Source organism: Colletotrichum tamarilloi, assembly GCF_030869305.1.
Source record: "Colletotrichum tamarilloi strain Tom-12 chromosome Unknown Scaffold_13.1, whole genome shotgun sequence".
Taxonomy (NCBI): Eukaryota; Fungi; Ascomycota; class Sordariomycetes; order Glomerellales; family Glomerellaceae; genus Colletotrichum; species Colletotrichum tamarilloi.
Genome location: NW_026849396.1, coordinates 542,528 through 564,979, shown reverse-complemented (window position 1 = coordinate 564,979; position 22,452 = coordinate 542,528). Strand labels below are relative to the sequence as shown.

Below are 22,452 nucleotides of genomic sequence, written 5' to 3'. Positions count from 1 at the left end.
AACCTGTTACCTCTCGCAAAGCAAGACAAGGCAGGTGAGAGCACGGCAACTTTTGGCCGTTCGCCGCGCCGCCGCCTTGCCAGGCACGCCAGGTTGTGTCTGACCCAGGCTGGGGCATTTAAGGTTCTCCTCGCCTCGGCTGAGGTTGACGTCGACTTGTTTTGCCAAATCAACAACAACTTCACGCACACTGATACTTCTTGATACCCTTAAGCGCACGCAACTGAATCAGAACATTCGTCCAGTCCCACCGACGCATCAAGCATCATCCTCGAAGACTATCACTTTCAATAGGAAAACATCAGACAAACAAAATGGGTGCCATTTCCGCCGTCTTTCTCATCCTCATCACCATTCTGGGTACGTCGCGGCGACGCAACGTTGGTTGCACGGATAAGCTAGGAGTGATGCTAACATATACTACAGTGCCGCCCGTCGGTGTCTACGCAGTCGCTGGCTGTGGCATGGGTGAGTTGTCCAAAGTCCACGTCTCGTTCAAGGCGGTGGCTAGTGGAGATAGCGCTGACCAGTTCCATAGACCTCCTCGTCAACATCTGCCTGACGCTCCTGGGATACATCCCCGGTCACATCCACGCATTTTACCTCGAATACGTATACTACGACCGCAAGGAGCAGGCGAGGGAGGGCCGTATCATTACTGGCCGCGCGCCGGGTGTCTACAGCGACAACGTGCAGAGCGGCGGCCACGGTTACGGCACGATTGCCCAGCCGACTCACTAAATCGCAAAACTGTGTGGTTACCTAGGGAGGCTATCGGTGACTGTAGCTGCAGCGGAATGGTAGTGCGGCACATGCGCGGCAGTAGGTACGACTATGTATGGCCGGTGTCCTGACGAGCGACATCAGCATCATCTTTGGGAAGGGCGTTCACCTGGCGACAACGAGGAGGCAATGGTCCTTTGGCAGTACGGAGACTGTATGAAGATAAACAAGAATAATACCATCAGAAACTTGACCAACGGCGTGCGCGTGCCTGGCGCGCGTGCAGATGATGGTGCCGGATCTCGATTGCCAGCGCATCCTACCTGGTCTTGCCACCGGTGATTGTGAATATGATTCCCGGGCTATGGAAAGTCGCAGCTCGAGGATGTTGAGGGATACGGTTGAACGAGCAGCACTGTAGTCGCATGCGTCTCGCTTGGCTTCCAAGCTCGAATCAATGCTGCCGAATCGATCGATAGGGCTGGGCAGACAGTGCTATGTGGGCGGAACTTATTGATTAAGCCTGGTCGAGACTCGAGGGCCGCTATAGGGTCCACGACCTGCGCATCATTGTGACGGGACTTCCAATTTGCAATGTGAGTATCCGTCTGCAAAACGACTTGATTTGGCGTGAAAGTGGTGTTGACAATGGTCTGGCCACACGTAAGGGAGTCCAGAATATTCTTTTAGATTCGCTTCTCTGTATCCACTCAACGTCAAGGAATTGCTCAAAACTCCCGTCTTTGACAACTGCATTCTGATTCAACGATCGATACGCCGCCAGGATTGGACCATGAGTGCCAATGAGGGGAAAGCTGGCGCTGGCAGTAGTGGTGGTGACTGGTCATTTTTGACTATGGCCCGGGCGTAGAGTTGGCATTTTTGGGCCAGTCGCCGTCTCGCTGTGCTGAGGGTGCCGGAGGGTGGGACACTGGGAATTAAGAACGGAAGAGCGACCGGCGGGGAAGAGGACCGTGCCACCGTCTCACAGTATTGCCGTTTGGCACGGTAAAGCTCGCCGTCATTGGACGGCACTGACGGGAGCTCAATGGCAGCGACAGGGGGGGCAGTGTCGGACCACCCTTTGAACGGCAGCCACGACACTCGTGCAGCACGCACCTGCTTCGTTCGCTGGTGCCGCGTTGCTCTAGCCTCTCAAGTGCTTTTCTCTAGCGGCCTACCAAAAGCCGGGCTGTCTTTTTTGGCTGGGCTGTCTGTCATATTGTGTCTCCGGATACCTCTTTTGCGCCTATTGTCACGGTCTAAACTGCAAGTAGCCTCTCTCTCTCCTGCCTCCTGCCTCCTGCCTCTTCCCCCGCCCCAAAAACCCAACGCTACAATCGGATGCAACTTCGCCCTAAACATTTGCCAGAATACTCTTTTTCTTGCTTCCCCCCCTTTCTGATTTCCCTTTCCATCGCTTTTGTCTCATTCCTCCTCCACCTTTCTGCTCCTCTTCTCGAGAGAAATCTGCAATCGCTGCGGGGAATCCAGTTTGCAACCTTGTCTGCGCATCTCGAGGCGATCCGGATTGCTTCCTCACAGAACTCGCTCCACCACGCCGCAGTCACGCTACTCGAATATACTACAGTAGACACTCACACACCTCAATCGCCCGTATCTGCCTGTCTCAACTTAACCCATCTCCACCTCCCGAGACCGCTCATTGCCCATTTGGAAGGACACAGTTCCAAAACGAACGATTCGCACATCTGCTAAAACAACCTACCTGCATATTCTCTCCTCGCCCACGAACCACATCCCGGTCAGGAACAGCACTCGACATATCTCTCTCTCCCACACGCGACGTCCGATACCAGCTAACCATGCCTCCGCATCCGCTGATCTGACTTTTTTTCCCACCCCAAACCCCATCCTGCCGCACGACATAGCAACGCCGACTTACCCTTCAAAATTACTACCCTGGCAGCTCATGCTGCTATCTCGTTGTACATATATTTAGCCCGTCGCGCAATCCGCGACCTCCAGTGAAGATGGGTTCAGGGAAGACCCCTCCTCAAGACCACTCCGGTTCATCTCAATCCCGTCATCATCCCCCAGGTGCTCGTCCCGGAGGTGCCCCCGCGGCTACTCAATTCCCTTCCTCTCTCGCGTCCAAGAGAACCTCGCGAGACTCTATATCATTTGCATTTCCCCCGCTCTTCCAGCCCAACACGTCCTCGACATCTCTTATTCCTTCGACGGCTGAGGGAAAGCCGATTCCCCTCGACGATAGCACCGCCGCACATCGTACTTCTGCCCTGCGCGAGCTAAACAGCAATTACCCTTCCCGCCATCGCTACGCCAAGTCTACCGGTGCCCAAAGCAGTACATACTCGCAGCCCGTCATTGTAAGGACATACTCTGGGTCTCACAGCCGGCCCACCAGTACCAGTCGCAGTAACGGTGTAAGCGGAGGTGGTCTCGGCCCACGAACCGCCTCGTCCGTGGTGAGCGGCTCCGCAGCTTCTGTACGGCGCATCATAGCTCTTCGCACCACATTCGGCGGGACCAAGTCTGTTCAGAATGGAGGTTTGAGTATGGCTAGAGGAATGGCCAAGAAGCGCCTGGAGGGCCAGGATGCCCTAGCCAAGCTCCCGCCTGTGGAGGCTTATAGCTTCAAGAGCATGATGGCCAACATTGAGGCGGAGGAGGGAGAGAATAACATCAACGCCGACCTCGATCGAATTGCCGAGATATGTGCCCGATCGCGATACTCTTTGAGTAACCAGTACGAGGTTCATGTTGCACCTCACGGATCCGGCGCATCTTTCACAAGCCGCGCATCGTCTTCCAGGCGCCAGCGCCAGAGTGCTGGTCCAACACTTGAAGCCGTTGTATCGGATGAAGAGCGCAGACATAGGAAGCGACGGAGTACTGGCAGGAGGAGAAGTATAGCCATGGGAACCTTGGAGACGATTATGTCTTCCAGTCGGTCTTCCGAGGAGGACAAGTCGAAGAAGAAGTCGGCCGCAGAGATCACCGCCGAGGTGCGAGGCAGGGCCGCACGCAAGTCTTCAGGCAGCACGACGCCCACGTCTTCGGTCAGCGAGGGCGAGGGACAGTCAAGCAAGAATCAGAAAGACCAGCCGCCGCCACTAGTCAGGAGGAAATCCTCATCATTCGCCACGGCCATGTTGGAGAGCACGCGACAGTCCGTGGCTACCAACAAGCCTGCCTCGCCCCGAAGCTCAGCAACAGCTTTAGTCAGCGAGCCGGCTTTGCCAAAGACGTCGACAAGCCATCTTGAAGTTCGGACGGATGTCGACGAGAGCGTGGCGCATCGCCATGTCCACAAAGGATCGGACGAAAGTCATCGAGCCGATACATCTAGGCCCCAGCACCACGAGACATCAGCCCAGTCTGATCAGACGAAGACACCGACGGGTCTTCTGGCCGGACTGACTGGATGGGTGCCGTGGAGATTGCCGCCTGTCGTGGGACTTGGCTCAGCGTCTGCTCAAGGCGGCGTGTCGCGAAGCCATGCTGAGGGTAGCTTACGCGAATTGCTCAAAACGGCGGAGTTCAAGATCAAGGGGAAGGGCGTCGAAGGTCAGTCATGAGACCTCGGTGTATCGGATGGCTTTGCAAATTATGGGCAGCGAAGCCCGGTTCGATGCTGACAGGCGTGCTGCTGAGCACTTTCGAACAAAAGAAGTGACATGACAAGGCGCCACTGGGCTTGATCGCCTCGGTATCAAAAAAGAAAAAAAGAAAAAGGACGGCGAGAAATGACCAAAAAGAGACCTGATTCTGATACCCACATATAAAGCGGAAGGCTATACACAAAAATCACAGACCGGAGACGATGACCCCGACAGAATAGGGGTTGCGGCTCATCAAAACTGTAAGCAGTACAACTTCACACGACAACACGAAGAATGATTTGACGACTTTTACGATACACACACACACACACACACACACACACACACACACACACACACAAGAATGAGATGGCATGATATTTGGGAACGGGCTAGGTCAAAGAGGGAACAGTGGCTGTGTTTAAACTATTTTTCAGATTGAGAATTGAGATGTATAGGCGTTCAACCCGTTTAAAGTACTGCTTTCGGCTTTTGTGTGAACCAGGACGTGATATTGTCAGTTATCTCAAGAATTTTCCACTGTCGTTGCCTTACTTGCATCTAGGTAGGCGAGAGAGCACGGCTACAGATCGGAAACATCACAATGGCCATCAAAGTAGTCGCAGTGGCAAAGTTCCGTCATCATCATCGTCTCCTGGTATATTCTTCCTTCTTACACTACTTCGAATAAAAGGTTTACCACAATTCTCGGAACAGCTGCTTTTGGAGACAACTCACTCCAAGCCGTCTCGCGATGATGACGATGATAAGCCAAGCTTGCAGGCAAGGCCTCATCCCCCTCCAAACCTTCCAACCTTTCGTCCAACCCCACGCGTGGAAATCCTTCCAAATGAAAATGCCCCCCCCCCCCCAACGCCATGCCAACGCAAAACAATGCAGAAGAGTAAGATAAACAAGAGGTGAATTGGTGTTGGTTGGCCGTATCAAGCTCATCAACGCCACCGGGTCTTCTAGGCCCTGGGACGCTCGACAGCAACCGCCGGCTTCGTCTCCACGTGGACCCTCTTAGCGTCGCCACGGTCGTCGTGAGCCTCGGGTTCCCTCTTACGGTCCCGGGGCTTGTTGTTGTTGCTGCTGTTGCTGTTGGTGCCGCTGTCCTTGGCCGTTGCCGCCGCCCGACGCGCTTCCTTTTCTTTCCGCTCGTTCTCTCGTCGGAGCGCCTTTGACTCAAACTCGTGCCAGTCGCCGTCCAAGTCAGCAAGCCTAGAAAATCAGTTAGCACTACATTGCAATAAGCGACTCGAAAGGGGAAAACTCACTCCACGGCCTGTTGCGGAGGCGGGTCTTCGGTGGTAAAGTACTCATCTGCAAGTACCTCGGCGGCCGACGGTCTCTTTGCGGGGTCGTATGCAAACATGGCGGCCAAGAGTCGGTATGCGGATGCGGGCAGCCTATCCTGGTACTTCTGGGGAAAGGTGTTCGCCCGCCGGTACCCGGGGCGCAGCAGTTCGAACCACGGCATATCGATCAGGCCTGGCCACTCTGCCTTGTTCGGGGTTCCCATCACGGCGTAGATTTTATCCAACTGGTTGATCTCGCTTCCATCACCTGGGAAGATGGCATGGCGGGTAAAGATCTCAACCATGACGCAGGCGGCACTCCAGACATCGCAAGCGGGGCCGTACTGCGTCTCACCAAGAAGCAATTCTGGCGAGCGATACCAAATGGTGATGACTCGGTTCGTGTAGTCCAACTGGTGTCTTTTGGCGTAGAAGCGAGCCAGACCGAAATCTGCCAGCTTCAAAACGCCGTCACTGCTAACGAGGATGTTGGCAGCTTTGATGTCTCGGTGAAGAACGCCTCTCTTGTGCAAATAATCGAGTCCATCAAAAAGTTGCATCGTCATGTGCTTCTTCTGGGCCGCGTCAAGCGTGAAGGATGGATGATTCAAGATGCCTGTCAAGTCGTGTGACAGGTATTCGAAAACCATGAAACAATCGTTCCGTTCCACCATGACCTCCTGGAGCTGGACAATGTTTGTATGCCGCAGTGACTGGAGAAGCTTGATCTCGCGGACCGCCGTAACGGGGAATCCGTCTCTCTCACCCTCCATGCGGATACGCTTAAGCGCAACAAGTCCTTTCGTGTAGACGTGCAAAGCCTTGAAAACCTTGCCGTACGTGCCTGAGCCTACGACGGACTCGTTACCGGGTTTGCGGAAATAGACAGACTCTGACTTGATGAGATCGTCCGGAAGTTTCGGTCCTGGTTTCAGGCGCTTCATCGTCTTCTTGATCTTGCGTGTTCTCGGAGCGGTGGCCTGTCGGGGCCCCGGAGGAGGTTGCCTGGGATCCTGGCGGGCCCTCGCCGACGCCGGTTCGGTCGGGGCACTCCGAAGAATGTCCTTGTCAATCTGCTTGTCCTTCTCGCGGGCTCTATCGCGTTCTCGATCACGACCATGGTCGCGGTCGCGATCACGTTCGCGATCTCTGTCTCTTCCTCGGTCTCGGTCTCGGTCACGCTCCCGTTCACGATCTCGTTCGCGATCCCGATCCTTGGAGTCATCCTGCTGTGAGGTATCCCGCTTTGCAGGAGCGTTGAACTTTTGAGAAATCTCAGGCTTGGGGGCCGTCGGAGTGGGCTTTGCAGATGCCTTAAACGCAAAGCTGAACTTCGACGACGAAGATGAGGCCGACTGGGCAGCCGGCCCAGAAGGGGGAGCCTTTTCGGGTCGCTGAGCATTGCTCTCGGGAGCCTTGTCAGACGGTGTGGTATCTTCGACCTGCATGTCCTTGGATGGGCGGAACGGGTTGTCGCCGTCCTCTGCATTGTCGCCAACATCGGACTTGCTACTCTGAGCAGGCGTTGCAGAGTGATGGGACTTGATGTCATCGGCCCGAGAGCCGGTCCCCGAGGTGTTGGATGTCCATTGTGCAGTGCTAGCACTCTTGAAGCTGTTGCCTCTGTAGCCGCCTCGACCAGGTCCGAGTGGGGTCCGAAGTCCCCCACGGAAGTTGCCTCGATAATTGGGATGAGAATAGTTCGTGTGCATAGGTCCTGTCGGGGCGGATGGCGGTGGCGAGTAGGAGGGATTTGGTGTATAAGCGCCCGACGGTCCGGTGGGAGGACCATAGTTGGACTGCGGATACTGAGGGGGGTATTGACTAGAAGATAGTGAGCAAGAGTGTGACGGCAATTTGATGGAATGTTGTACGACATACTGCGTTGGAGAAAATTGAGAACCCCAGTTTCCCCTGCCAGCACCGTATGGTGACTGGTTTGGGGATCCGTTGTATGAATTGGGGGTTGGTTGCGGGGATTGAGAAAACTGTCGTGGGTCGCTGTACTGTTGGCCGTGGGCGAACGCAGGCGGCCCCTGAGAGACAAAGCCCCCCCGATGATTGCCTCTGCCACTCATGCTGACCTCCACGCTGTTGGCACCAGAGGACGGTTGAGACTTGGAAGTAACTCGGGATTCGTCGCCTTGTTGCCCTCGTCTACCAGACCCCCTACTAAGGGATCGAGTGGAGGCACGGGACTGGGACGGCCTTCTACGCTGCCTATCTCTGGAGCTGCGTCGTGGTGATGCCGGGCGACGGTCACTTCTTGTGGATGTGGAGGGAGGTCTCGCTGGTGACCTTTGACGATGCGGCAGCGGAGATCGGTCTCTCCTTCGACCAGGAGACTGCTCACGGCGGCGTGACGTAGAGCGATCACGATGATCTCTTCGTTTCTCTCTTTCAGGCGAGCGAGTCCTGCTTCGATGCCTTCGCCGACTTCTTTCCTTGGGCTTTGACCGGTATTCGCGGCGGTCGGGACTGGGTGACCGTCGAGAGGGGCGTGGCGAGCCTCGTGCACTTCGACCAGTGTCTCCGGGGGCTGCTTCGCGGTGATCACGACGCGGGCTGTTATCTCGTCTGGGCTTCTTTCTCTCCGTGGCACTCCTGTCAAGACTTCGACTCCTTAATCGCTTCGAAGATGGAGACGCGGCGCCGTCACCTCGCTGTGCTCCTCGACTGCGATCTCGCGGGTGCTTGGCTCGGGATTCGCGCCGCGACTCCCCAGTACCCCTGCCACGAGATCGATCACGAGAGTCTTCCCTGTACTTGTCGCGACGGGAAGGCGACGGCGATGCTCGACGAGGACGCTCTCTGCTACGTTCGCGTGTTCTATGGTGGCTTCGGCCAGAAGGCTGCGACTTGTCGGGAGGGGGGTCGCGCGGTTTGCTGTCTGGCAATCTGTCTGAGTCTCGAGGTCGACGTGGTGGAGGCGAAGGAGATCTGCGGGAGCGTGTCACTTCTCGACCAGCTCTGCCTCGGTCTCTGCGCTCATCGCCTGATCTGCGGTCGTCTCTCATGGCGACATGTCGAGGGCGGTTGCGGTGGTAGGACTCCATCGCTCCAGCCGATACGATTTGAGTTTTTAGGTATGAGCACGTTGCCTGCCGAAGTTTCCCCGATAACGTGATATCGCCGTCTTGTAAGCGTGATATGCAGTTGTCGGGGTAGAGTAATGTGGTGCCGCCAAACCACCAGTCCGTCGACGATGAAAAGAAAAAAGAACGAGCAACGACGCAGGGTGGGAGATGCAAGGCTGTGCTCACAGTGTAGAGCCTCCATAAGCACCAAGCAATCCCGCTCGATGGCCGCGGGTTTTTGCGGTGTCGGCGGTCGGCGTATCGGCGCGTGCTGTCAAATGGCATACGCAGCATGCCATAACCACCACCAAAAATCGCTGGCTCAGAAAGTCCGTGGATCTGATCAACGTCCCCCACAGTGGTGCACTTGCAGAACCACCACAGCCGCGTTCCTTCTACCTCTTTCCCCAAAGTAGTTTTGGCTCGTCTGATTCAATCGGAACCCAGCCAGCCTTAGCACCAGCCTGAGCACCAGCCTGATCCTTGCCAGTCGCGAGCCAGGCTTTGTTTGAGGTGTTATCCCACAAACCTCTAGCAAACTATCTGTCCTCCTTCTGCCTGTTACCGTGCAAGAAGGCATGAGGTCGAGGCAACAATGTCACTATGTACGATTTACGCGCCGATACCCGCCAGTTCCTCCTCCTCACTCTCAGGCCCGCAAAACCTGTCTTGAAGCACAACATTCAGAAGCGTGCGGGCAACTGGGCCAGACGCTGGGTTGGATGCCGACCTCTACTGGCGTGCAGCATCTGCGGTGGCAGCACATTGCCACGATCTTAATGTCGATAGAGGGCAAGAGCATCAAGGCTTCGACAGCGTTGGGGCATGGACAGTCGTGACCCGCACATGTCGCATATGAGGAGTTGGTTTGGCAACTTCGGCAAAAAGCCTTGGACTTGCCTCTCGACATGGTAACGGTGGGTTCTTCAGTGATGAGCCCTTTGCTGGGCATGTCTTTGGCATCAGTGCCTCGCGATACCATCCGTCCAAACGACCGAAACACCCATGCCGCACCTATTGGCCTGCTCTAGGCAAAGATGAGTTCCGCCGTTGGGTCCATTCCTTGATCAGCCCCTATGCTTGTCCTTGAATTCGAGATTAGGCATGATGGCCACGGTATGGCGTAGTAACGATCAGTGAGCATCGATATCGTCAGACGGGCGCATCGGGCGCATCTTGGGGTATGGCGAGGGTTGCTCCCTCTCCGTCGTCGCTGTAAGGGAGCAAGGGTCCCACAAATGGCAAAATGGCAGCAGTAGCATAGCCATAGCCGCGACTGAATGATGGCAGATCCTGCTTTATCCTCCACGATCAAGAGCTGTGGCCAAATATTGACTGCACCAAGCGTCAGACACCGCCATTCCGTCAGCCCGTAATCCCCAGGCACCCGTAGGTGCAGAGTCCTCCCATTGTCAAAAAGTCCGTCGCAGCGATTTCAGGACATGGCGCGCAGTCCTTTGTGATCCAACATGCACCTTCGTGCGTCGTTGCGGGTTGGCTAGGCTTGGTTAGTCGTGATGATTCAAGTTGCATGTGGTTGACGGAATGTCTGTCGTGGACCGAGCGGGAAAACCTTGACAGCGCGCTTGCAGTCACGTGATGGCTGCGTTCGGATTAGGCGGGCGGGTGTCACTCGCTTCGTGCATACCTGCCTCTGCTACCGACCTCGTTATGTGCAGCCTGACCTTACAGCTCCTAGTTGACGATGGCATCCCTTTCGTTCTTCTTTGGTCGCAACGTTCCGCCCAAAATAGTTGATCAGTGTCGAAGAATTCAATCGTAGCTGTTCTCCCATTGCCAATACATCTCCTAGCATCCTATGTAGGCAGGAGATACCACCAAGAATGCATGTATCCCTATTGATTCTTGGGCGAGTTCGAAATGGGCAAAGCAAAGAAGATTCGTATGGGTAATTAAATTAAGCTACCACCTATCTCATAATGAGATTATTTGTCCAAGGAACGAACCACGTATAGCCGTCTCTTTCTATGCCTCATTTTTAGAACCTGCCAAGGGTTGTCGAGTGCCATCTGGCCTAGAACAGCTTGGAAAAGGAGCTCGAATGCTAGTTAGGCGTCAAGGCTCACCTCGGAATTCCAAACCGTCTCTCATTTCCCACCTGCGGCTCAACGGGGCCCACGGAATGTGGCCCCGGGTCAGATCCCCGAGAGCTAGGGCCATCAGAGAGACTATGTGACTGTGGCAGTTGAACTTGTTGGCAGTGTTGTCAATAACAGAGAGGAATGTCGGGAATCCTGCACTATGCCTTTGGTAGTTACACTGCCCTCTTGAGCTACAGTCTCGACCATTATATCAGCTCAGACGGTAAGGCGAGCATGGTTCGACCCAAGTTTGGGACGAAGGTTGTTGAAGCTTCGGTCCGTTGTCGTACCAACACTTGCCAGCTTCATCCCTAGATACAGGACGATTTCCAAGTCCCGAACGGGTGAAACAGAGTATACCAACAACATTGGGGGTCGCAAGAGTAATCAAAGATTTTTGGCTCTATCAATTCGAGTATGACAAAAGTTATTACGTTTCTAATTGTCTGTTCTGCATTCTCAAACTTTTGCAGGAAAATTATCAAGTTGTCGGAGATGCAGGCGTCGTGGTCCGCGTCTTTGATCTTAAGATATCTTAGCCTCGTAGCAGCAATGCATACTTGGTGGAGTCTAAGTGGGTGGGATGAATCTCTGAACGACCGTTGGAAAGTGGTAGATGGGATCGTGCACTAGGATCTGACGATGCGTTCTGCGAACTGCGTCTAGCTGGAAAGCAACGAGGAGTGTGTGGGAATTCGGACCGAACGTCCTAATGCGGGAGACTGGATCTGATTCTGGGGGAGGTGAGCAGAGCCTCTGCCACAGCGTACTTGGATGATCAAGATCTCTAGTCATGAAGGTGGAGAGAGATCCACCATCCGTGAGATATTCTGAGGTCCCTGTCTTTGTCAAGACGACTCCAAACTCTTGACAGTCTATTGCACCTAGCTATCACGTTTTGTATGACCTGTCGAGCTGACCAGTAACCAGGAATGCGAAAGCCCGGCGCCTAGTCAACCACCGGAGTCTGGCAGGTGGTAGAATCAAACATTTCAAGTGATGTAACGGATCGCCATCGCGGGTGCGTCCGGATACATTTCCAGATGGATGTGGCCCAGATGGGAGTTTTGGGCTGCGTCGCCCGTCATTTACCCGCGGTGTCTTGAATGTTGATGTCTCGAAGGCCAATGGGAGAAATGAGAGTAGAAATGTGGCAAAATAATTCAAGGTCAAAACTTTTTTTCGCCAGGAATTGAGACACCACTTGGGGTTTTTTCTTCTCTACTGCGTAAGTACTCTGCTAGATTTGGCAAATCTGGGCTAACGATTTCCCATCGTCGGCATCAAAACCGAAGCAGGATCTTTGCGTGTGTCTGCAAGCTTTAGGTTGATGGACTGATTGGCCGGCCCCGGGATGGGCGTTCCTTTTTTCGCTTTATCTTCCGTCACTGGGACAAGAGCTGCCAAAAGTTGCAGATGGGGGAGAGTCTGGGGATGGGCAACCCCGCAAAGTTTGTCGTCATTCTGACTAAGCTGGGCCGGAGAAAGCTCACGAGAGGTCCCCACTTCCATCAAAATTGCGTGAAGCCTGGCGTTCCCAGGCCGCCATTCCACGCGTAGCCAACCCCATGCAAGTACGCCAGAGGTACATCTGCAGACACTTTCTGCCCAGCACAAGCTGCGCTCTTTTCAATGTTGGATCATGATGGCAATTCCGATACAAGAGGCAAAGGTGGATGCAACAGGGCCCCTCCGCTGCGATTTCTCTGGGCAATCAAGGAGTTGGGCGCTTATCCTATAACGGAAGCGGGATAATGCACGTTGAATATCGGAATCATTAGGATGCAGGAAGAGTTGCATTCGGGAAGGCAAGGCGAAAGTCAGCGACGGCGAGTCCGTAGGAAGACTTGGAGTGAGAGAATAACAGCGTTCAGAGGGGGGGACATGACAGTTGGAGAAGACGAAAAAAATACACTCAGTTGCACACCCGGCGCAATATGGGAAAAGAATTTGTTGAGCGAGGTCGTGGTCTGGACTTGTACCGGCCTGGTATTCCGCGACCAAACCCGCCCAAAACTGCAGAGTGGATTCCCGCTAGTGGTAGCTTCGGACAGGTCCAGGGGCCCTGTAATATCCGCTATTGTTGTCCCACTCTATCAGTGCTTCCTCCACGCTGAGCGCGCCCATCGCACCTCGCCTCACCCGCACTCTCCAGTTTCCAGTTGACAAACCATTCCCATCCCCATGGTGGAAGCCAGGCGTGGAGGGAAGTACCTTGCCGTGCTGCCCTCTGTCCCTTGGCTTTTCCACTTCTGCTACTGTCTTGCTTCTGGCCAGAAAAGTCTCTACATGTCGACGCCAGTTCGTATCCATTAGGCATAGTCAAGATCAGCCAAGATACCTTCAGGTAGCTTCCGCGAAAAAAAAGATTGATACATTGGGGTTGGCGGGCTGTCAACACATTATCAAGGTATCGCCTCAGCTGTCGTTAGCGCGAACAGGAAAAAGCTGGGCTGGCCACTGGATGGGGGACCTGCTGCTGCATTGTCCAACCACGCAACCACACCACCACACATCAGACCAGGCCTTGCCCACGCGCTCTCGCTCGCTTCTTTTCCCAAGGCCCAAGGACCTTCGTAGCTAAAACCTTTCTTCCCCGCAGACAACTTCTCTCCTCCTCCACGTCAAAAGAGCTCTTGAACTTTTTCTTTATCTGCCGTCGCCGTTCCTGTCCAGCTTTCCTAAGACCTTCCACACCTCCCATTGTCTTGAAATCAAAGCCTTGTCTACCGACCCAAGCCATCTCGGGAGCTTCTCCAAGTTCCGACGTTTTCACATTTCCACCGCGTCGCCTTGGTTACGGGTGAGTGCTTTCTACATATTTGCGTCATCCAAGCTCCCATTGAGTTTGGGGCCACGATGCAAACTTCCCAGGCTCCTTTTCTACCTTCGTTCCCGCGCCCAACCCTCATTTCGAAGCTGTTTGTCTCTCCCACTAACTGACTCTTCCCCCGGTTCAGCACTTCCAGATTGCCCTTCAGTCACCATGTCCGACTTCCCCCAAGGTCAGCGGGACAACAACGACCGCCCTGCCCGCGATGTGAAGAACCATCTGCTATTCGAAATCGCAACCGAAGTTGCCCATCGAGGTACAGTCCCCATGATTCAACCCCCCCTTGGACCGTAGTCTCCGCAGTGGGCTGACCCATCCTGCGTAGTCGGTGGTATCTACTCAGTCCTCAAGTCCAAAGCTCCCGTGACCACGGCCGAGTATGGCGATCGCTACACTCTCATCGGGCCCTTGAACCACAACTCGGTAAGTCTGGAACCGCGAGCTGCATCGTCTACAGTCTGCTTACCAAACAACAGGCCGCAGTCGAGGTGGAAGAGTTGGAGCCCACGAATCCCGAGCTTGCTGCTACGATTCAGTCCATGAGAGACCGTGGAATTGGCATCCTCTACGGCCGCTGGCTTATCGATGGCGCTCCACGAGTCCTGCTCTTCGACACAAAGACAGCTTACCACTTCATGGATGAGTGGAAGGCCGACCTGTGGAACGTGGCCAGCATCCCTTCGCCGCCCAGCGATGACGAGACAAACGAGGCTGTTGTTTTTGGATACGTCGTCGCCTGGTTCTTGGGAGAGGTAAGGACAATGCACTTTCCCCCCAAGGGACAAAGCTGACCACCATGCTTTCTGCAGTTTGTGTGCCATGAGAAGAAAAGAGCCGTCATTGCGCATTTCCACGAGTGGCTCGCCGGTGTCGCTCTGCCGCTCACCAAGAGACGCCGCATCGACGTGACGACAATCTTCACTACCCACGCAACCCTCTTGGGAAGATACCTCTGTGCTGGATCCGTTGACTTTTACAACAACCTCCAATGGTTTGATGTTGACGCCGAGGCCGGAAAGCGTGGTATCTACCACAGATACTGCATCGAGCGCGCTGCCGCCCACTCCTGCGATGTCTTCACCACTGTTTCACACATCACCGCCTACGAGAGCGAGCACTTGCTCAAGAGGAAACCCGACGGTGTGCTGCCCAACGGTCTCAATGTTACCAAGTTCTCCGCCATGCACGAGTTCCAGAACCTGCATCAACAAGCCAAGGAAAAGATTCACGACTTCGTCCGCGGCCACTTCTACGGCCACTACGACTTCGACCCCGAGAACACGTTGTACTTCTTCACCGCTGGCCGTTACGAATTCAGAAACAAAGGTGTCGATATGTTCATCGAGTCCCTGGCCCGCCTGAACCACCGCCTCAAGAGCGCCGGCAGCAAGATTACTGTCGTTGCCTTTGTTATCATGCCAGCGCAGACCACTTCGCTCACCGTCGAGGCACTCAAGGGACAGGCCGTCATCAAGTCGCTGCGCGACACTGTCGATGTCATTGAAAAGGGCATTGGTCGTCGCATCTTTGAGCGCTCCCTCAAGTGGCACGACGGTGACCCTATGCCCGATGACAAGGAGCTCATCAGCGCGCAAGATCGTGTTCTCATCCGTAGGCGGCTGTTCGCGATGAAGCGCCACGGCCTGCCCCCCATTGTTACCCACAACATGCTCAACGACAGCGAGGATCCCGTGCTGAACCAGATCAGACGTGTCCAGCTCTTCAACCACCCCACAGACCGTGTCAAGATTGTCTTCCATCCCGAATTCTTGAACTCGGCCAACCCTGTCCTGCCCCTGGACTACGACGAGTTCGTGCGCGGCACGCACATGGGTATCTTTGCTTCGTATTACGAGCCTTGGGGATACACCCCGGCCGAATGCACAGTCATGGGTGTTCCTAGCATCACGACCAACCTGTCCGGCTTTGGGTGCTACATGGAGGAGTTGATTGAGAACTCGAGCGACTACGGTATCTACATTGTGGACCGCCGGACCAAGGGCGTTGACGACTCGGTCAACCAGCTCACCAACCACATGTTTGACTTTTGCCAAAAGAGCCGTCGTCAACGCATCAACCAGCGTAACCGTACGGAGCGCCTGAGCGATTTGCTGGACTGGAAGAGAATGGGCATGGAGTACGTCAAGGCTCGCCAGCTGGCACTGAGACGGGCTTACCCAGGCTCTTTCAACGGAGAGGAGGAGGAAGACTTCATCCCCGGCGTCGAGCAGAAGATTTCGCGACCCTTCTCGGTCCCTGGATCTCCTCGCGACCGCACGGGCATGATGACGCCTGGCGATTTCGCCAGTCTGCAAGAAGGCAGGGAGGGCTTGAACACGGAGGACTATGTCGCCTGGAAGTTGCCGTAAGTTGACGATTGCTGATGATGTGACTCGACATAGCTAACGCGAATTCGCAGTGAGGAGGAAGACCCCGATGAATACCCGTTCCCGCTTACTCTGCGCGCCAAGCGCCCGTCGGGACCGGCTAGCCCTCTCGATGGAGTTCAGCTCAACGGTAATGGCAACTAAAGCATGAAACGCATTGCCAAGAAGTCACGAAGCACGCCTGACAGACGAGCAACGAAAGTGGATGGGAAATGTACAAAATGCTGTCGAATGCCTACTGGTTGTTCCTGCACGGACTTTGCAGTATGTGTGTTTGGTGGACGACGAGTCGCGATTCACGATTTTATATAGGGATATGGACGGATGTAATGGAAATGAGGAGGAAAGGGTGGGAGCACGGCAACAAGGATAAGACTGAGAGGATGACGGGCTGGCATTGGGGTCGAGTATGGATATGTACGAGCAGAGTAGCATATTTTGAGCATTAGATTGGTTCTCGGACATTGTGTGTTGTCTATCAGGCATTTTCTTGGTTTGGTGCATCAGGATCGATTGGACATGAAAAGATGAAAACTGGGTGGCAGCCGCGGCTGGCGGGAGGCGCAATGCATCGAGTATGATCCGTACGATATTTCATAGGTGCCGGTGGTGCCAAATTGTTTCGTTTCGAGACGTGAGGATCGGCTGGGCACCAAGGGTTGCGATGATGATCAGTGAATCGATGCGTGCTCGGTGTTGGCTACGCAGTAGAGAGATCAGGGGGGGGGGGGATTGCGGACCCCCTGAGCTGACGGCAGCAGTAGCCAATCAGAGACGGCGCGGTCCTCCTCCCCCACACCAGCGGTTTGTCGACTCAGGGGTCCCTAGCGCATGTAGGGCGCCTGTGGGTGGGGAGAAAAGACGCTGAAGGCACGCCGCACGAGGAGGGCACTCTTAGTCGTTAGCACGCATCAAGGAGCCACTAAAGACATCCCCTGGACGCCGGTTCCCGCGGGCGCATCTCTTTGTTGCGCAACGAGGATGTGTCTTTGTTAGACGGTCGTTGGATGCGTTGCTCGCTGTGTTTCTTTCTCACTTATCATATACTCGGTGTTCAAGTGGGGGGAGGGCAGAGGATAAAAATAAAGAAAAGTTCAGCCGTTGTCAACCTGTCACGTTTGCGGAAATTTCATCTGAAGTTTAACGAGAGAAGGGACGCAATGCATTGGATGACCTTTGGGAGGATTTGACTCGGCAGGCCATCCTAGACATAACCGTTAGCAACTTCTCCAAAAGCAGAAAGGGCTGCCCTTCTCCCACCTTACCGAATGCTCCTGCCTACTGCGTAAGGTACTTCTATTAAGATAATCATAGCCGGACCCCTCGTACCTTGCGGATACGTCGTTGGGCGCGAGAGAGCGAACAAGACAGCGCGACATTGACAAAGGGCGGCCGGCCACCTCCAACAGACAAACACCTACCTACGCCCATCGTGTGCCATTCTAACTAAATCAATCCTCCACTCGCACCGTTCAAACTTTGGCTCGCCGTAGCGTTGGACCTGCAGAAGCCTCACGCTCCCGCCCCCTACCCACACCCAGACGCCGCTTCCCATCGGCCAGTGCGACGCCGGGACCCGTCGACCTTAATATATTATTCCCCTGATACCACCTTGGACAAGTCCTTTTTCCCTTCCTCCCCCTCTCCCCGACTCTGTTCTTCTGGCATGCAGCTCGCCGTTCGGCCTCTACAGAAGATGGGGTTCTTTCGCAGGGATAAGGACAAGAAGAAGCAGCAAAAGGGTCACCAGCAGTCAAAGTCCCACGAATTCACAGACTCCCAGCTGTCAAAGTACTCTTCCCAGGTCCAGCAGAACTTCCGCAACGTCGCCTCCCCGCCCGGCGCTCACATCCCCACGCGAGCATCCGCCGCCCTTTTCCAGAGCCTGCCAAAGGAAATCCTCCCGCGAATATTCTCATTCGTGTGCCCCCACACCCAAGATGAGACCTACGAGACGTGCGAGACGAGCGCCATCTTTGACGCATGCATGCTATGCGACCTAAGAGACCTCGCCCACTGCGCGCGCGTCTGCTGGAAATGGAACCAAGCGGCCAATGCCCTGCTGTATGTTCTCTTCTTTTGTTTCCCCTTGTAGCAAAAGCCGTGCTGACCATCTTTCGTTCTAGGTACCACAGCATCCGAATCGACGCCGTCCACTACTGCCCCCGCGAGATCTACCTGTCAGAGCAGCGCAAGCGCAAGACCTTCTTCAAGCGCAACGCCGATCCCGAAGATACCCCCACCGCCCGTCTGAAGCTGCTCTGCAGAACCTTGCGCGAGGATCCTACACGCTTTGGCTCAAGAGTCCGATACTTCAAGGTCCCCTATATGCTCCGCGAAGCCGCCACAGCCGACCTTGCCCGCATCATCCACGTTCTCCCCAACATCGTCTACGTGGACCTACCTGAGGGCCTCTTCGCCGATGAGCATGGCTACGCCACGTTGAGGCTCGAGGTTGAGGCTAGATGCCGAGACCTCCGCAAGATGACGTACCGCGCAGGCGCTGAGAACAGCTTGTCCAAGCTAGCGCACGGCGGTATCTGGCAGAATCTCGAGGTCCTGGAGCTGATCAAGATCAACATGGATCCCATCGTGCTGCGGCATGCTCTGGCCAACCTGCGGAAGCTCCGCGCGCTAAAGGTCATGGAGTCGCAAGCCTTCTCGGACGATATCTTTGCCCGCAGTGAAGAATTGCCTCCGTTCCCGCCCCTCGAGGAGCTGGTCCTAAGCAATACTCCAGCCGTCACCGCCCAAGGTTTGGTGGACTACCTGAGCCGGGCTGATACCCGCAACCACCTGCTCGTCTTGTCCCTCCTCAAGACGGGCGTTCACCCGGCGACACTCGCTGACATCTTGTCTGCGGGCACAAACCTGCAGACCCTGGCCATCGAGGCCTCAGTAAGCGACGCTTTCAAGAGTGGACCCCGGACGCGTAGGCTCGCGTCGGTCTCTCTCGAGTCGCTACGTTTCGAAATCACGGCTTCCAAGTCTGCGGGCCCTTACTCCAGTGTCACAGCTAGTTACTACACTTATTTGGCCGCATCGCTCAGAGGCAACGGCATGCCCAACTTGCGGTCAGTCTACGTGCTGGACGAGTTCTTCCAAGACGAGCTCGAGGGTCTGCCCCGTCCCGCCGCGGCGTTTTCCTCCTACGGCGCCAACGCTCGTCCAAAATCTTCGCACACGCCCGGAGCCAACCGGCCAATGTCCGGTCTGGGCCCCGGCAGCGGTGGTCGCGGTGGTCTCGCGCCGCCTAGCAGCGCCGGCATGGCGATCCCTCGACCTTTCGCGGGGGCTTCTCAAGTGCGCGCCTCGCAGCGCTTCAGCTCAACGAATCCTTTTGCCGGTACCGGCCCACTCTCACACCCTCTCACAATCTACTGCAAGGCGGACGATGCTCTGGACTGGTCGTCAGTGATGCTTCAGCCTACGGCAGCACTAGGTGGCGGATCTCGCCATCGAGGAAGCATGAGCATTCACGGCGACCGGCCAATTAGTTCCTACGGTCTTGGAGCCGATATCGCGGGATCAGGCTGGAACACGGCGGCGGCGAGGAAGAGTGTCATGGTGGGCAACGGCGCGGGTATGTTCATGGCCATCCCGAGCCAGAGCACCGGTGGCAGCAGGGGAAGTGACGAGGATCTGTGGCCGAGGCCCAGCACGGCGAATAATGAGAAGAAGTCGAATGATCTCTGGCGGTGATTTATGGTGGCGGATGACCAGAAATGGCAGCGCGGTGGATGACACATTCACCGACGGAATGTTCCCCTCAGGAAAGGGCAGGACGCGAGGGCAGACCTAAAATGAACAAAGTACAGAGAGACGTGTTAATGACGGGAGGTTTGGACAGGGATTTGGGATCTGGGATTGCTACGGAGAGAGGGAGATGCCGACAGAGAGGGTTATCCCCAGGCTTCCGACCAAAAAAAGAATTTGTCCTTTTCTTCTTTCTTTTTTCCCCCCTCGTTTTCTTGTTTTGCGAGATGGAAATTCGGGATAGTTAGGATGCTTTGCGTCACAATCCGTTTGTGACGAGACAATACCCAGATGGTTTGCTTACGGAGTAGATGGGGGTGGAATTTCAAAATACTTTTATTTTCCGTCATGTTTGTGTTTGGCCGATGCTTCGTGATGTTGATCAGGTGCTGAGTGGGATTGTTGATGATGTACTCGGGGCACTGGGAGTGATAACGTCCTAGGATGAGTATGCGTCTCTCTGAGGCCATGCTGGAGATCCTGAGTTGCGATCTTTCTCTGTTCGAGTAGGCGGACGGTACGGGACCGCTCATCGACGGCATCAAGGCTGTTTCCCATGTTGCCCTGAGATGGTCATGGCGAAGGAAGACCATACGCTTCGCAAGATGTGTATCGAGAACCCTATTCAACTTTGCTTTCCTACACTTCTTCGCTTGATCAAGATAGGTATACGGCGGGCATCCTTTCTTTTTCGTGAAAGTCCCATTGCCTCTGGACTGGATAAGGTAGAGGGCGAGAGAGTGTTTAGACTGTTTGGTCAGAAAGTCCTGGCAAAACTGGGCTTTTCTTTCTGTGAATGGGAGAGCTAGAATTGTACTCTTGGTAAATGATCCTTCTCGTGGTCTGGAATGGTAGATGTCCCATATGCTTTGACAGAGTCTGTTTGAAACAATGTTCTTGTTACCAACGTCAAGCTGGAGGATCTTGAGAAGCTCCCAGCTGGAAGTTGTGGCCATTGAGTAAACCCCCTGGAAAGGCCACATAGACGTCTCTCTACTTGCGCCCTGTCACAGTATCGATCTCAATATAGCCAATCAGTAGCGTCTTTATCCTTCTGGTAAGTACTCTGCATTGAATGAAATCATCAATATGACTCTCCGCTGGTATAAAAGTGTCCTTTCCGGACCTGGTTGAGCACATGTGACGACCAGAGGCGAGAGTGATATCGCCCATCGAAACTCTTTCGGCCATGCCTTTCCCTCCTTGCAGGTTCGCCAAAAGTCACCTATGCTAAACGCGCAGCTGCGGCAAACAGGAACTCGATAGGTAGAGAATCAGACTCAGCGGCCCCCTACTACTGTCTGTACGCGCTTGGCAGCACTTTTTTTGTATTTCTTCTGGAATATGAAAGCGTCGTCGAGGGTCCTGTGATGGAGGTTGGTGTAATGCAAGGTCGTCGTCGTTACGTCCATGAAGTCTTGGCTGGACTCTGTTGGGCTTGGATCTTAACTACGATCCGACCATCGAATACGAGCTCGATACTGCTGCTGTCCTCTCGTATACACTTAGGCAGGCAGGCTTCACGAAGCCTTTTAACTTGCGTCAGAGCCAAGACTATAGGAGAAGTCCAACGCTGGGTCTAGGCAGCCGGGCAGTTCTTTTCTTCCTTATCCCCTCCCAAAGAGAACTATTAGTTCCTGATAACCAGCTGCGATACTATTGGTATATATGTACATTATCTTGCTTCGCATGAATAACTTTCATTGCTGACGCTTCAGCTACGTCCTGGGCCGTTGTCCATACACTTCCTCATTGACGCTCAAAAGATATTAGTGTCGGAACATCGCAATGTCTCTTCGAAAGAGACAGATCTCTGAATTTGGTGAAAGATTAGGCATGGGTTGTATTGGGTTGACTCGCAATTAAATGCGCCTCCTGGTGTACTGCAGCTATTTTTGAAAGATATGTATCCATGACCACTGACGGATCACAAGTCGAGAGGTTCATCAGTATGCTCGTGTGAATGCGGTCCACCTCTGCGTCTCACTTCTCCGGACTTTATGCTGGAGAGACTCTCTCTCGTGGCGCTACGGGGTTCTCTCGCCGTTACTTACTTCTGCCCATCATAAGTGGCACAGTGTGCCACGTATCGCAATAATCTCCTCCCTCTCAGCAGTGAATTTTGGTCCGTTGGCAAGGGCTGAGCACGGGAGCTGTCTATGATCCAATGTTACGCATTTAAAGAGTCAATTCAGGCCTGGATCGGGGAGAAGAATTCCCCCAGCAGTCCGGAACGGGCGATCCTGCTTTGGTCCAGTTTTGTATTAAGCACGATGGTTTCGTAGCCGCGATCAGAGATCTCTTTTTTCGGTCGATACTGGAGTCGATTACGGACATGCGGTACTCTACTTCTCAGCGTCACCACGCCCTTTAAGAGACTTCCGTGATATGACTTATTCAATAAGGTGTACGCTCTGAAAGATAGGTAGCAGCTTTAGGCGATCTGAAGCTGACCCCCTTCACAAACACGGCAAAGCAAAATAATTTCTAAGAAATTCCGTTGGCAAAAGTCCAATAAGAGGAGCTAGATTGCTCAGCCCATGAATATGGCATGATGAGACTAGTTGTGGGAGACATCCATCATCACAGTCATCCACGCCATCATCATTAGAAGATCTGACGAGTGGGCTCTCCTGTTGGGAAAAGTAACATCGCCGCGCTGGATCACGAGTATATCGCCGCGCAA

General features: G+C 54.5%; 9 protein-coding genes across 9 annotated transcripts; 8 read left to right on the top strand and 1 right to left on the bottom strand.

Moving 5' to 3' along the window:
* Window positions 1–314: 314 nt before the first annotated feature.
* On the top strand, window positions 315–741 carry CTAM01_05304 (uncharacterized protein; the record flags this gene model as incomplete). The annotated part of the gene is made up of 3 exons (XM_060521334.1): window positions 315–360; window positions 427–468; window positions 539–741. The coding sequence occupies 3 exons, from the start codon at window positions 315–317 to the stop codon at window positions 739–741; spliced, it is 291 nt and encodes a 96-aa protein (XP_060384140.1).
* A 1,326-nt stretch (window positions 742–2,067) lies between these two features.
* CTAM01_05303 (uncharacterized protein) lies at window positions 2,068–2,442 on the top strand (the record flags this gene model as incomplete). Its single annotated transcript, XM_060521333.1, has 1 exon — window positions 2,068–2,442. One exon carries the CDS (start codon window positions 2,068–2,070, stop codon window positions 2,440–2,442), a length of 375 nt encoding a protein of 124 aa, XP_060384139.1.
* A 275-nt stretch (window positions 2,443–2,717) lies between these two features.
* Window positions 2,718–4,286, top strand: CTAM01_05302 (uncharacterized protein; the record flags this gene model as incomplete). Its single annotated transcript, XM_060521332.1, has 1 exon — window positions 2,718–4,286. One exon carries the CDS (start codon window positions 2,718–2,720, stop codon window positions 4,284–4,286), a length of 1,569 nt encoding a protein of 522 aa, XP_060384138.1.
* Window positions 4,287–5,281: 995 nt separating this feature from the next.
* On the bottom strand, window positions 5,282–7,689 carry CTAM01_05301 (uncharacterized protein; the record flags this gene model as incomplete). Its single annotated transcript, XM_060521331.1, has 3 exons — window positions 5,282–5,534; window positions 5,591–7,435; window positions 7,493–7,689. The coding sequence occupies 3 exons, from the start codon at window positions 7,687–7,689 to the stop codon at window positions 5,282–5,284; spliced, it is 2,295 nt and encodes a 764-aa protein (XP_060384137.1).
* Window positions 7,690–8,249: 560 nt separating this feature from the next.
* Window positions 8,250–8,738, top strand: CTAM01_05300 (uncharacterized protein; the record flags this gene model as incomplete). Its single annotated transcript, XM_060521330.1, has 1 exon — window positions 8,250–8,738. The coding sequence occupies one exon, from the start codon at window positions 8,250–8,252 to the stop codon at window positions 8,736–8,738; it is 489 nt and encodes a 162-aa protein (XP_060384136.1).
* A 553-nt stretch (window positions 8,739–9,291) lies between these two features.
* CTAM01_05299 (uncharacterized protein) lies at window positions 9,292–9,468 on the top strand (the record flags this gene model as incomplete). Its single annotated transcript, XM_060521329.1, has 1 exon — window positions 9,292–9,468. The coding sequence occupies one exon, from the start codon at window positions 9,292–9,294 to the stop codon at window positions 9,466–9,468; it is 177 nt and encodes a 58-aa protein (XP_060384135.1).
* Window positions 9,469–13,776: 4,308 nt separating this feature from the next.
* On the top strand, window positions 13,777–16,154 carry CTAM01_05298 (glycogen synthase; the record flags this gene model as incomplete). The annotated part of the gene is made up of 5 exons (XM_060521328.1): window positions 13,777–13,879; window positions 13,949–14,046; window positions 14,100–14,375; window positions 14,433–15,988; window positions 16,043–16,154. The coding sequence occupies 5 exons, from the start codon at window positions 13,777–13,779 to the stop codon at window positions 16,152–16,154; spliced, it is 2,145 nt and encodes a 714-aa protein (XP_060384134.1).
* Window positions 16,155–17,676: 1,522 nt separating this feature from the next.
* On the top strand, window positions 17,677–19,712 carry CTAM01_05297 (F-box domain-containing protein; the record flags this gene model as incomplete). Its single annotated transcript, XM_060521327.1, has 2 exons — window positions 17,677–18,074; window positions 18,137–19,712. 2 exons carry the CDS (start codon window positions 17,677–17,679, stop codon window positions 19,710–19,712), a joined length of 1,974 nt encoding a protein of 657 aa, XP_060384133.1.
* A 1,424-nt stretch (window positions 19,713–21,136) lies between these two features.
* Window positions 21,137–21,349, top strand: CTAM01_05296 (uncharacterized protein; the record flags this gene model as incomplete). The annotated part of the gene is made up of 1 exon (XM_060521326.1): window positions 21,137–21,349. One exon carries the CDS (start codon window positions 21,137–21,139, stop codon window positions 21,347–21,349), a length of 213 nt encoding a protein of 70 aa, XP_060384132.1.
* Window positions 21,350–22,452: the final 1,103 nt, after the last annotated feature.